The 14,597-nt window shown below is 40.3% G+C and overlaps 1 protein-coding gene across 2 annotated transcripts in view; it reads left to right on the top strand.

The window, feature by feature from the left end:
• The window catches only part of tmem259 (transmembrane protein 259), a 56,896-nt gene extending 45,370 nt beyond the window's left edge, over positions 1 to 11,526 (top strand). For both annotated transcript variants that reach the window (XM_043721021.2, XM_043721020.2), the window contains exons 10-11: positions 596 to 695; positions 10,032 to 11,526. In XM_043721021.2, the coding sequence (XP_043576956.2) occupies positions 596 to 695; positions 10,032 to 10,796 (865 nt within the window). In that variant the 3' untranslated portion in view covers positions 10,797 to 11,526. The remainder of the gene's footprint in view (positions 1 to 595; positions 696 to 10,031) is intronic.
• The last annotated feature ends 3,071 nt before the right edge of the window (positions 11,527 to 14,597 follow it).

Below are 14,597 nucleotides of genomic sequence, written 5' to 3'. Positions count from 1 at the left end.
TTCCATTTGCCTTTACAATTGCTGTTTATGCCATCCTGATTGAAGTTTTAGGAACTTATAAATTCTCTCCCAGTTCTGGTTCACTTTTTCTCCTGATTGTCCTTATTGGAGTATGAATGCAAGAAAGCTGGTCTCTAAACCTTGCCTGAATACCTATTATTGGTGTATATGTTTGACTGCCAGTTAGAGTACTTCACTCTGGTGGACATGCACAAAGTCTCTGTGCAGTGATGTGAAACAGGGACTATGGCTGACTATTTCTTCCATAACCAAACGGCACCAAGACCAATTGTTAGACCCTCCATTATCAGCTCTGCCAAATCCCACCATTGGTGTGATCAGAACAAACCCTGACAACTCTGAAGTGATACATTTCGTTTGGGGTCCCAGGTCCTAGTTATCTGTTGTTTAGATGATCATAAGCTGGACCAATGTACAAAATAATGTTTTAGGGCTGGAAAAACTGAGGTTTTTTTCATCTGCAGTCTCTGGATTTTGTGTGTATATTGTTGAAGTATGTATCTTAACAAATTTATTTGATGAGTTAATGTATGTCCTTCAACCAAAATTTTATGAATAAACATTTTTTTTGCAGATTCTTTTACTTGTATCACTTTGCCTTTTATGCCTACCATTATCGCTTCAATGGGCAGTACAGTAGTTTGGCTTTGGTGACGTCATGGCTCTTTATTCAGGTATGTTCTTGGAGTTCTTCATTTTTATTCCAAATTTCTCCCTATCACTCTTGAATGTATTGATACTTGCATTGTACTGAGACGTAAAATCTCCGAAGAAAAAATGATTTCTCCGTGGCTAACTAAAGAAGTTGAGGATAGTATCAGATTTAAGTAAGAAGATTAAAATGTTGCTTGATGACTGGGAGATTTTTAGAAAACAGTGAAGGATAGGAAATTGACGTGAGAAAATAAAAATTATAGTAAACTAGCAAGAAACCTAAAAATGGGAGGGAGAAAGATCTTCTACAACTATATAAAAAGATACTAGCAAGTAAATATTGATCCCTTAAAGACTGATACATGAGAAATTACAATGGGGTGTAAGGAGATGACAGCCATTAAACAAATATTTTGGAGATTATTTTCTCAGTGGTAAGCACATAAATCATCCCAGAAAAAGATAGGGAACAATGATCTAATGTGTGAGGAAATTAATATTCATAAATTAAAAGGTACTCATGAATTTAGTGGTTCTAAAATTGAGCAAATCCCTAGACTTGAGGCCTACATCCCAGGCTTCTTTTCACATTCCAATGTTCCCTGATTCTGGCATGGCCTTAGTGTTTTGAAAGGTAACCTTCTTATATTTGCTAAGAGAAGGCAGGTACTAGAAACCAGTTAAACTGACATCAATCATCAGGTTACTAAATAATTGATCACTTGAAAAATTATAGGAGTAGGCAGTGTTTTTTTCATGGTTTTTATGAAAGAGAAATCCTATTCGAAAAATCGTATGTTTTAATTAACAGTATAGGCAAAGAGGAAGCAATGGATGTGGTTTTATTTGGATTTTTAAAAAGCATTTCTTGTGCATTAACTTTACCTGGAGCATAAGAGCTGATGGAGTTGGGATAATATACTAATAAGGACACAAGATGATTAAAGAACAGAAAACAGATGAAAAATGTCTTTGATCTTGGAGTTTTGATTCTCTAGGTACAATTTGGACCAGCTGTTAGAGCCGTTCCATTCACCTGTACGATGGTGGCAATGCATTGGAAGAGGATTGTGTGGGTTAACTATGTTAAAAGCTGCAGACAGTTGGAGAAGAATGAGGAGGAATAATTTCCCTTTTTCTTGGTCACTTAAGATGCCACTTGTGACTTTGGGCACTGGTACATGTTCACAGACTTTCAAGGAGAATGTTTTTGGGTTATTTGGAGATGGGCTAAGATTTTGCAAGGACGTTCACATCAATAGTTGTATTTTTGAGGCTTCTTAATAGCAAAGTTAAAAGAAATGGAAGAACTGTTTAAAAATATTAAGATGGGACTAGGAGAAGTTGAGTAGCAGCATAGTTGGAATAGAATAAAGAGAGCAGAAGCACATCTTGTGTACAAGCTGAGCTCAAAGTGCAGAACGAGACATAGGAATGAGATTAGAGAAAGGTGTAGGTTTAGGGTTATCTTAGCAGATATTCTCAAAGGATGTTTTGCCTGGTGGGCTAGTTGAAAACCTGAACACAGCTGATCAGGCGGTCTTGATCTCAGTCCATAATTTCTTTGCATTTATTTTTGGAGATGAGGGTAAAGGAAGTTGAAGAACACATTTCAGTGAAGTTATCTTTGTATTTGAGAATTATCTATTAATGAGCAATTCTAGCAGAGCAGAGCAGGACTTGATAATGATTTCATGCTTGGCAAGGCATGTTTGTCTTCCAGTGAGTAGTTTGGGAGATTCTTTTGTGCTAAGATTTTTGAGATTAGCTGGAATAGATTGAAGATTGAATAGCTGTCAGTTTTCTCCTGACTTGAGTTTAGAACATTTGTCACTTTTTTTCTCAGATACCAGCATTTGTGTGACACTGTCTACTTTCTGTCCCCATCCTTGCTTTTGAAAAAAGACGACTGAGTAAATATTGAATGCTTAAAGAAATTAAAACTGCAAGTATGAAAAAGTTCAGACAATATCTGAAAAGAGAAAGGACATGAGAATTTGGAGCAGAAGTAGGCAGGCTATTTGGCCTTTCGAGTTTGCTCCACCATTCAATAAGTTCATGGCTGATTTGTTCAGAATTCCACATTCGTGTTTATCCTCAGTAACCTTTTATTCCCTTACCTAATGTGAATCTACCTGCTTCTACCTTCATGATATTAAATTGCACTGCCTCCATCACTTTATGAAGCAGAGTTCCAAATCACACAACCCTCAAGAGAAAAGGGTTTCTTTCACCTCTGCCCCAAAAGGGGGCAGCTGATTTCAAAACGTTGGTCCCTAGTTCTGAGTTCACCCACAAAAGTAAACAATCATCCCACATCTGCTTTGTCAAGACCATTCAGGATCTTATCATGTTCAACCAAATCACCCCTCTTGAATTCTAGTGGAAACAAGCCCAGCCTGTCCATTCTTTCCTTATAAGACAACTCATTCCAGGAACAATCTAATAAACTTCCTTTGAACTGCCTCCAATGCATTTGCATCCTTCTTTAACTGAGACGACCAAACGGGAAATATTCAAGATGTGGTCTCACCAATTCTGTGTGTAACTAAAGCAACATAATGTCCTTATTTTTATGTTCTATTCCTTTCATAATAAAGAAAATAGGAATATACAGCACTTCCAGCCTGCTGCTCCATTCAATATGATCATGGTTGATCATCCAATTCAGTATCATGTTCCCCCTGCCCTTTGGGCCCTTTAGCCCTATCTGTCTCCACCTTGAAATTTTTCAATATTTTGGCCTCAAATACTTTTTTTGACAAAGGATTCTACTCTCTGGATGAAGACATTTTACTTCTTCAGGCCTAAGCAGTCTGCCCCATATACTTAGACCAAGCTGTGACCCCTGGTTCTGGCCTCACCAGTCATCGTAAAACATCCTTTCTGTATTTATCTTGTCTGGTCGCGTTAAGATAGTATAATAGGACCTCAATGAGGTCCCTCCTCATTGTTCTAAACTCCAGTGAAAATTGTCCAAATTGATACTTGGCGTCAGTCGTGCCATCCCAGAGCAATACCTCCAAAGCCAGCACATCCATTCTTCACTATTGAGAGCAAAACTATACACAGTACTCTAGGTGTGGCCTCATCAAGGCCTGTACGAGTACAACAATTTATGCCTGCTCTTGTACTATTATCCTCTCACTGTGAAAACCAGCATATGTTTCCTGCTTCACTACTTGCTGTATCTGCATGCTTACCTCCAGAAATTGATGCACAAGGACACCCAGGTTTTGATACACCACCTCCTTTCACAATCTTGCCATTCAATCAATAATCCACCTTCCTGTTTTTGCTATCAAAGTGGAACTTTGCATTTATACTTCCATCAGCTGTGCATTTGCCCACTCACTCGACTTGTCCATATCACACTGAAGCATCTCTGTAACCTTCTCCCAGTTCAGCCTCCCAACCATGTTTGTGTCATATGCAAAATACACTTTATTACATATTACATTTAGTTCACTCACTGAAATTATTAATGTTGTGCAAAGCTGGGACCCAAGCACTGATCTGTGCAGTACCTCACTAGTCACTGGCTGCCACTCAGCAACCCGTTTGTTCCTGCTCTTTGTTTCTTGTCTGTCAGCCATTTCTTTGTCCATGTCCATTCACTACCCCCAATCTCACATGCTTTAATTTTACATGATAATGTATATAGAACCTTGTCGAAAGCCTAATAAAAATCAAAGTAAACCACATACACTGGTGCCCTCTTACCAACTCTACTAGTTAACATCCTCGCAAAATTCAATCAATTTATCAAGCATGGTTTCCCTTTCATAAATTCATGGAGTGGCACGGTGGCTCAGTGGTTAGCACTGTTGTCTCACAGCGCCAGAGACCCGGGTTTGATTCCAACCTCGGGCAACTGTCTGTGTGGAGTTTGCACATTCTCCCCGTGTTTGCGTGGCTTTCCTCCAGGTGCTCCAGTTTCCTCCCATAATCCACAGATGTACAGGTTAGGTGAATTGGCCATGCTAAATTGCCCATAGTGTTCAGGGATGTGTAAGTTAGATGCATTAGCCAGGTAGATGTAGAGTAATTGGGTTTGGGTGGCTTACTCTTTGGAAGGTCAGTGTGGACTTGATGAGCCAAAGCATCTGTGTTCACACCGTATGGATTCTAAGCTGACTGTTGAATCCTGTCACTGTTTTCCAAGTGGCCTGATATTAAATCTATCATCATGGACTGCAGCGTTTTCTCTACTACTGATGTCAGGCTAATTGATGTGTAATTTTCAGTTTTCTCTCTACCTACTTTTTTTAAATAGTGGAGTCACTTTAGCCACCCTCCTATCCATAGTTTGAAAGATGGCCATCAATGCATCCATTATGTCTAGGGCTACTCCTTGAGAACTCTGGGATTTAGATTATCAGGCCCTGGAAAGGAGTTGGCTTTTGATTCCCAACAATTTTCCCAGTGCCATTTCCCTATTAACATTAATTTCCTTTAGTCCCTCTATCTCTCTAGACCACGTGTTCCTCAACATTTTTGGGATGTTGTTTGTGTCCTCCTTTGTGTCAAGTTAAACTATGAATTTATTTTGTCTACCATCTGTTTTCCAATAAACTTTGCTGTTTCTGATTGTAACAGATCTACAATTGTCTTCGCATATCTTTTTCTCTTCACATAACTGTAGAAGGTTCTGCTGCCAGTTTGCATGTTTCCCCACAGACATGCTCTCGTACATTATCTTTCCCCTCTTACTCAATCCCTTTGTCCTCCTTTGCTGAAATCTAAACTGCTGCCAGTCATCAGGCCTGCTGCTGTCTTTGGCCAATTTGTCTGCCCCTTTTATTTTATCTAATACTATTCCTAATTTCCCTTGTTAGCTGTGGTTGGGCTATCTTTTTTATTTTGCTTTTGTGTCACATAGGAATGAACAGTTGTTCCATGCACTGTTTAAATGTTTGCCATTTTCTGTCCTCTGTCCTTACCTTTCTGTAACCCTCCCCAATTTAGCTTAGCTAGCTTTTACCTCAAACCATGATAGTTTCCTGTATTTAGATTCAGGATTCAAGTCTCAGAATCAAATATGTTACTCTCCATCTTAATGGAGAAATCTATCACATTACAGTCACTCTTGTCAATTATTATTTTCTTATTGCCGTACCCTGTTCAGGTTGGCCTGTCCTCTAGCTGGTTCCTCATTGTATTGATCCAAATAACCAGCTCACACACTCCAAGAATTCCTCCTCCATTGTGTTGTTAGTGATTTGATTTAACCAGTCTAAATGCAAATTGAATTCTATTCATCCTATTTGCATTCCCGATTACGTCTTGGGCTTGATGGCTAACCTTTTGTGACTTGAGTACTTGTCCATCTGGATCCCACTGCACTTTGGAATTCCACTCAGTCTCCATTTAAGTGATCCCTTGCATTTTATTCTACCTGCCAAAATGAACAGCTTCACATTTTACCACATTATATTCCATCTGCCAGAATATTGCTAACCAATTTAACCTATCTACATCAGTTTGCGTCCCTATTATATATTCTTCACAGCTTACTTTCCTGCCTACCTTTTATATCATCTTCAAATTTAAACCACTGTGTCCTCAATCCCTTCATCTGTGTAATTTATAAAATTTTTAGAAGTTGAGAACTCAGCATAGACCTCTACCAGACCCCACTTGTTGCATCCTTCAATCTTTTAAAAGACCCATTATTGCATACGCTGTTTTCGGCAAACGAGCCAATTTCATATCCATGTTAGTATTTTATGCTTTACATCTTGAGCTTACACTGTGCACAATAACGTTTTATATGGAACCTTGTCAAAAGACTTCTAGAAATCCAAATAAAGTGCATTAAGAATATTAAGATATTGATGTTTATTCACAGTACATTATTCCTTCAAAGAATTGCAATAAATTGAATGAACAGAATTTCTATTTTATGAAACCGGTCTGATTCCTCCTCATTACTTTGACATTTTCAGCATGTCCAGTTGTAACCTCCTTACTGATCAATTCTGGCATTTTCTCTCTAACAGATATCCATATTATCTGGCCTGTAGTCTCCTGTTTTCTGTCTCCATTCTTTGTGGAATAAAGGGACTTACATTGCTATTTCTAGACGAGTGTTACCTTTCTGAAATTTAATGAATTTTGGAAAATTCACGCTGACATACCTTCTACCCGATTAGCAACCTCTTAAGTTCCTATGTTGAGGTCCATTGGGACCCAGTGAATTTTTAAACTTCAAGTCCATCAACTTGCACAATACCACTTCCCTAGTGGTTATAATCTTCTTTCAACGTCATGACTTATGGTGTTACTGGGATTTTTTTTGTCCTCTCAAGTGACAATAGAAACAAAATACTTATTCTTTACATCCACAGTTTGTTTATTATCCATTATTAACTCCCTATTCTCATCCTTTAAAAGATGAACGTTCATTGTACTAATTTGATTTTTTAGATGTCTGTAGGAACTCATACTACCTGTTCTTAAAGCTGCAGCTAACTTTCTGACGTGCTGTAGTTTACTTATTCTAATTAACCTTTTAATCATTATCTGCCACTCCTTGTACTCTGGCCAGTCATTTGACCATATATTCACCTTTGCGTAATTATATGATTTTTCCTCAAGTTTGATGCTCTCTTTAACTTCTTTAGTTAAACACTGATGTGGGTGCCCCTTGGAATTGTTCATTGCTGTAGGAATGTCCTTGTCCTGAATATTCTGAAATAGTCCTTTTAAATGTCTACTGCTTCTCTACTGATCTATCTCTTATCTTAATATTCTAGTATATTTCACCTGAATTAGTTTTCATGTTGTTGTAAAAAATTCTCAAGGTCAGGTTCGTAGGAGAGTAGTCTGACACAGAACAAACGACCAAGAGGCGAGTCTGCTAGAATATGAGCATTTTATTCCCCGCAGCGTCGCCACAACCAGGTCTCATACTTACAACGGGTCTGGCTTATACTCACTCTACATGTTACCGGAACTGGGAGCCGTCAGTTCTCGTAGAGCGGTTGCCAACAACCCACGCTCGGCGGTTAGACGTAACCCCGGAGCAGACTCACCGAACTGGAGACTTTTCCAGCTGATATACTCTTTTCCAGATATAAACATTCATGTGAACAGCAGAGCAAGGCTAAAAAACACATTCCATTCTGGTTACATACAGATAAGAAGATTCACACAGGGAGGTGTGTAATAAGATTCACACGGGACTAAGCAACACCTCCATTCCGGTTAGATTCACACATGTATTGGGACACAATTTTAACCCTTTCACCACATTCCACTGCTTGGCCCAATACATGTGTTACATTATGATTCACACATGTATTGGGACATAATTTTACACCACATTCCACTGCTTGGCCCAATACATGTGTTACATTATGCTTAATTCAGTTCAATTCGTTTCAGTTAATTTCAGTTCAGTCAATTCAGTGTAGTTCAATTCAGCTCAGTTCAGGTCTGTTCAGTTCAATTCAATTGTGTTCAATTCAGTTCCGTCCATTTCAATTCAATTTAGCTCAGTTCCATTTTGTTCCGTTCAATTTGATTCACTTCAGTTCAATTCAGTTCAGTTCCACTCAGTTCAGTTCAGTTCAATCCCATTCAATTCTGTTAACTCCGCTTCAGCTTTTTGGACATGCCCACATCCTCCGCTGTACCCCAGGCAAGGGGTTCTTCGGCAGGACTGGGATCCTCTCAAGGGTGGACAGCAGCGACCCTGGGGTTCCTCCGGTCGTCCCCCACCATTTCTCAAACAAACTGCCACGTCATGCCACGGTCCATGCCATCCCGGGATGGTCGGGACCTCCACAGTTTGTTCTTCTGGTTTCTTAGTCTTTTTCCAAAACATTGTTCTGTATCAAAATCTCTCCTCAATTGCGATTGACCCTGCTCGCAGCGCCAAATGTTGTAAAAAATTCTCAAGGTCAGGTTCGTAGGAGAGTAGTCTGACACAGAACAAACGACCAAGAGGCGAGTCTGCTAGAATATGAGCATTTTATTCCCCGCAGCGTCGCCACAACCAGGTCTCATACTTACAACGGGTCTGGCTTATACTCACTCTACATGTTACCGGAACTGGGAGCCGTCAGTTCTCGTAGAGCGGTTGCCAACAACCCACGCTCGGCGGTTAGACGTAACCCCGGAGCAGACTCACCGAACTGGAGACTTTTCCAGCTGATATACTCTTTTCCAGATATAAACATTCATGTGAACAGCAGAGCAAGGCTAAAAAACACATTCCATTCTGGTTACATACAGATAAGAAGATTCACACGGGGAGGTGTGTAATAAGATTCACACTGGACTAAGCAACACCTCCATTCCGGTTAGATTCACACATGTATTGGGACACAATTTTAACCCTTTCACCACACATGTCCACATCATTGCCCTTTATAAAGTTTAAATGCTAGTCTTAGATTCATTCTTCTCCCTTTCAAAGTGGATGTAAAATTCAATCATATTGTTGTGGTTCCATTCGCCGAGCTGGGAGTTTGTGTTGCAGATGTTTCGTCCCCTGTCTAGGTGACATCCTCAGTGCTTGGGAACCTCCTGTGAAGCGCTTCTGTGATGTTTCCTCTGGCATTTATAGTGATTTGTACCTGCCGCTTCCGGTTGTCAGTTCCGGCTGTCCACTGCAGTGGCCGGTATATTGGGTCCAGGTCGATGTGCTTATTGATTGAATCTGTGGATGCCGGAGGTAACATCACAGAAGCGCTTCACAGGAGGCTCCCAAGCACTGAGGATGTCACCTAGACAGGAGACGAAACATCTGCAACACAAACTCCCAGCTTGGCAAACAGAACCACAACAACGAGCACCCGAGCTACAAATCTTCTCCCAAACTTTGAATTCAATCATATTATAATCACTGCTGCCTAGAGTTGTTTTTACTCCGAGTTCATTCATTAATCCTGTTGCATTACACAATACCAAGTCTAATATTGCCTAGTCTGTGGTCGCTTCCAGAATGCGCTGCTCTAAGAAACTGTCTCTGAATGTGAACTGTGTCAGGACTGGATAAGTGAGCTCTCTTACTCGTGCCACATGACAAGGGAGATCAACAGGGCGAAGTCAAGAGTCAACTATGCTGAGTCCTATAACAAGTAGGTAGCTAATGGCCTTTGAAAAGAACATCCAAATGTCAGGTGCAGTTACATGCAGAAGCCTAAATAGCTGATAAATTACAATTTTATGTTAAGCAAAGGACAATCACTTGTTAAGGGCAGGATATTAATTGCTGACTACTGTAGTTCACTTGCATTGTGTTGTATTTGTTCCCAGGTTCTGTTGTGTGTATACAAAGAGAGACCTGGTGTAAAATTTGAGTTGTTTACAACATCTCATTAATTTGATATATTTTCTCCTCGCAGCATTCAATGATCTACTTCTTCCATCACTATGAGCTGCCTGCCATCCTTCAGCAAATTCGCATTCAGGAAATGTTGCTGCAGAATCAACAGGCTGGCCAGGCTAACCAGACAACACTCCAGGACAACCTCAACAATAACACTGCACTAGATAGCACACAGCCAAGCCCCACTGACCCAGGCAACCATCTTACAGCAGGTACTGATGCACCCCAACTTACTGGTACTCCCAGCTTGGCTGACAGCATTCAGCCTATCCGTATGCAGAATCCAGGCTCTGAGGTTACACCGTTAAGTGGTGATCTGAATTGGGTGGCAGAAACTGCTGCTATCATATCAGAAGGTATTGCAGCTCCAGAACGGAATACACCCACCGAGAGCTCCAGCAACATGATTCAGCCATTATGCAATGACAGCTCAAATACTGAGGATCTATTAAATGATTCTAATGCCCTTGACCATATACAACCTGGTGCAAGTTCTGAAGAAAACAAAAAAGTAGTATCTTCACAAAGTGTTGATCTTCAAACAGAAATAGACCATAACATGTTAAATTATTGTACAACTGAGAATGAAGAGGTGGCTCTTAGTAAAACTGACTATGAGGACATGTCTCCCACACAAGATAGTGAGACCTATGGGCTTTTGCCGGTGCATGGTAATGACACTAGCTTTGAGCAATCACAGATGGACCACGGAAGCCAGTCTAGTGTTTCAAACAGTTCTGTAACAGAGACAAATGGTCACAGCATTTCAAGAACCTCGTGACTCTTATTTTCTGTTCTGTATGGAAATTTGTTATTGGAAGATCTTTTTGCAAAGTTCACAGCAAGTGTATGGTAGAGTGTGTATGGGGGAATTACTATTACATCGTGTTTTCATCTGTAAAACCAAAATATCCCAGCGCTTTCAGTTGGTTCCGGGAAATGGAGTGTTGAGGGCAGAAACAGTATGCTGTTCAGTGAGCATTAATGGTAAGAGCTCAGTTGGAACAATTAACTCCTGCATTCAGTCACGGAATCCATATTCTTTAGCACAGCTTTGTGTTACTGTGATATTTGAGCTAAAGTACTGAGGAACACTAACAGTCTATAAAATGAGGAAGACTGCCCCTTGAAAAAGAGAGCAGCTGATTCAACAGCTGGATAGTAAAAAGGCAAGTGTCTGAATGGCAGTAGAAGATGGCTTGTTCCTTTGAACTCGCAGTATACATGTAAGTTGATTCCACGGTGCAATAAGTTGATGTGTATTGACTGTATTCTGCAAGGTCTCGTTACCTGAAAGACTCTTAGAAGTCTTATTTCTTGAACTGGTGCCTAAATATAGAAGAGATTTGAAAGGTAGTAGTGTCATAAATTCCCTGTAACTTCTAATAAACTTTGAATCTAACTAATTTGGATCTGATTCTGATAGACTTTTCTGTTGATGGTATTGTATTTAAATGTAATGTGAGAGCTTCTGTCTTTGTATATATTAAAATAAATGAGATCTAAACATGCTTGTGAATTACTTTAAAATGTATGAGCCATCTGTCATGAATCACATCCCTAAAGAAAAAATATTCTGTGGCTTTAGCAAAAAACTGTAATTTTTTTTCCAGGTATTGAAATTGGACTTTTGGATTCAGCAAGATTAAAGGGCACTGTGTCTCTGCTTGGGATCAATACGTATTCCAACCTTGCTCGAAACTTGAGAATACCCCAATTGCACTAACATGAAATGTCATTCTGCAGCTCTTCTGTTAACTCAACCCATTGAGACATTGAATTGCTTAGCTGTGCCAACCCGAAAATGTTATGTCTTCAGTCTACATTTGAGTCAGCTGATCTGAGCTGGGGAAAAATAATAATGTTGCATGTAGCCTCTAGTAATTGGACAAGGAGGGCAAACTCCCAGGTTAGCATAAAAATGATCCCTCACCTGGACCACACTCTAAAGAATGAGCTTTTGTTGAGGAATTGGAGCTCTTCCAGTGCTGTGGTCTGGCAGGTGGCTGTCTTAAATAACGAGCAGTGTTTAGATTAGAGTGGTGTCGGAAAAGCACAGCAGCTCAGGCAGCATCAGAGGAGCAGTAAAATCGACGTTTCAGGCAAAAGCCCTTCATCAGGAATGATGAACAAATAACAAGCAGACAGCTGAAGTAAAACTTTATTTTTTCTTGTTAACATGTGCCATCTCTGAACTGTCAAGTTGTTTGGATTTCTAATAATACTATTACAACTTATTTCTCCAAAGCCAAATGATAGATGCTTTTATGCAGTATGACCAATTCATTTGTCGTGATATATTCTAATTTCTGAAATTGTCAACCAAATTACAGTGCCAAAAAAAGCAATTTACCCCGTGGTACTCATGTAAGGGGCAATGTGTGCTAATCCTCTGTTTTTCTACCTTTCCCATATTCTGCATATTCCTTTTTAAATACTTAACTGATTTCATAATTAAAGTAACTTTGCCATCTTCTTACCTTTGTTAATAAAACCACCCAGACCCAATAAATTACATGAACAATTGAGGGTTTTTGTATTCTGTGCACTGATTACATTTCCACAGGAAGGTTGTAGAAACCTCTACCTTAATAGGAATTTGGTGGAATGAGTATTGCTGACAAAAGACTCTTTTTGACAAAGTTTTCATCAGAGTACGGTATTAATGAGAATAAAAATATAGCAACATTTTATATTGGTTCGTAAGTGGACTCTTGAAGTATGGTCATGGAAAGTGTTAGATGATGGCTGACCATTAACTCTTAAACCTTGTTTAATTTAAACCAGGTAGCTAACCAATCGGTCAACCTGCATAGTATAAAGTTAAATACATCTCAGCAGTTAGCTGTCGGTCATTGTTAATTGGTGCATTTTCCATGGAAAATCCTCAACCACCAACGGCAAGAAGTAGGCCATTCAGCCAATACAGTCTGCTCTGCTAAGTTGCTGTTAAGTGTCATTCTCTATATTTCTTGATGCTCTCTTCTACTACAACTGTGATACTGCATGGAAACTGACCCTTTGGTCCAAATAGTACATGCCGACCATGTTCCCAAATTAAACTTGTCCCACCTGCCTGTGCTTGGCCCATTTCCCTCCAAACCTCTCCTATGGGCGGCACGGTGGCACAGTGGTTAGCACTGCTGCCTCACAGCACCAGAGACCCGGGTTCAACTCCCGCCTCAGGTGACTCTCTGTGTGGAGTTTGCACATTCTCCCCGTGTCTGCGTGGGTTTCCTCCGGGTGCTCCTGTTTCCTCCCACAGTCCAAAAATGTGCAGGTTAGGTGAATTGGCCATGCTAAATTGCCCGTAGTGTTAGGTGAAGGGGTAAATGTAGGAGTATGGGTCTGGCTGGTATACGCTTCGGCGGGTCGGTGTGGATTTGTTGGGCCGAAGGGCCTGTTTCCACACTGTAAGTAATCTAATCTAATCTAATCTAATCTAATCTATACATGGACATATCCAAATGTCTTTTAAATGTAATTGTACCTGCACCCACCACTTTCTCTGGCAGAGTTAAAAATCGCACAACACTAGGTTATAGTCCAACAGGTTTATTTGGAAGTACTAACTTTTGGAGTGCTGCTGTTTCATCAGGTGGTTGTGGACTATAAGATTGTATGACATAGAATTTATAGCAGAAGTTTACAGTGTAATGTAACTGAAATTATATATCAAAAAAGATCTGGATTGTTTAAGTCTCTCATGATTTAGAATGAACGTGTTGGTTTCAGTTCTTTCATATGTAAATTGCAGAATTGTTTTAAGTGAACTTTAACAATTGGTGTCACGTCGGCCCAGATAATGCATTTAAGGTGTGAAGTGCCCTGTGTGAGACTGTCTGTGCCACAATGTTCAGATCATTCTAATCTAAAAAATGGATTTACGGAATCTTACATGGATTCATGCGGTTTTTGAGCAAAATCAAATGTAATTCTGCAAGTACAAATTCACGCCACAAACTGGTGTGTGTTGGGGGGAGGGTTTGGTTATGCGTGTCTGTGAGAGTGTGTGCACGTGTGAGTGTAAAGGGGTATAAGTCTGCGAGTGTGGAAATTTATGTGTGAGCGTATGGGAGAGAATCTGAGAGAGAGTATGGGTCTGTAAGAGTGTGTGTACTGTAGTGGGGTGAAAGTGAGGTCTGCAGATGCTGGAGATCAGAGCTGGAAATGTGTTGCTGGAAAAGCGCAGCAGGTCAGGCAGCATCCAGGGAACAGGAGAATCGACGTTTCGGGCATAAGCCTGAAGAAGGGCTTCTGTAGTGTGACATGAAATCAAGATCCCGGTTAAGGCCATCCCCATGGGTACCAAACTTGGCTATCAACCTCTGCTCAGCCATTTTGTTATCTGTCCCAAAGTCCACCTTGGAGGACGGTCACCTGAATGTCTGAGGTAGAAAGTCTCAGACTGCTGAAGTGTTCTCTGACTGGGAGGGAACACTTCTGTCTATTGAGTGTTGTGTGGTGTCCATTCATCTGTTGCCGTAGCCTCTGCTTAGTCTCGCCAATGTACCATGCCTCAGGGCATCCTTGCCTGCAGCGTATGAGATAGACAATGTTGTCTGAATCGCATGAGTACCTG

This window comes from Chiloscyllium plagiosum, unplaced genomic scaffold, assembly GCF_037043375.1.
Source record: "Chiloscyllium plagiosum isolate Xiang-an unplaced genomic scaffold, Cpla_swu_hap1 HiC_scaffold_28, whole genome shotgun sequence".
In the NCBI taxonomy this organism is placed as follows: Eukaryota; Metazoa; Chordata; class Chondrichthyes; order Orectolobiformes; family Hemiscylliidae; genus Chiloscyllium; species Chiloscyllium plagiosum.
Note: the sequence above shows the minus strand (reverse complement) of the source record. Positions and strands in the feature narration are given on the sequence as shown.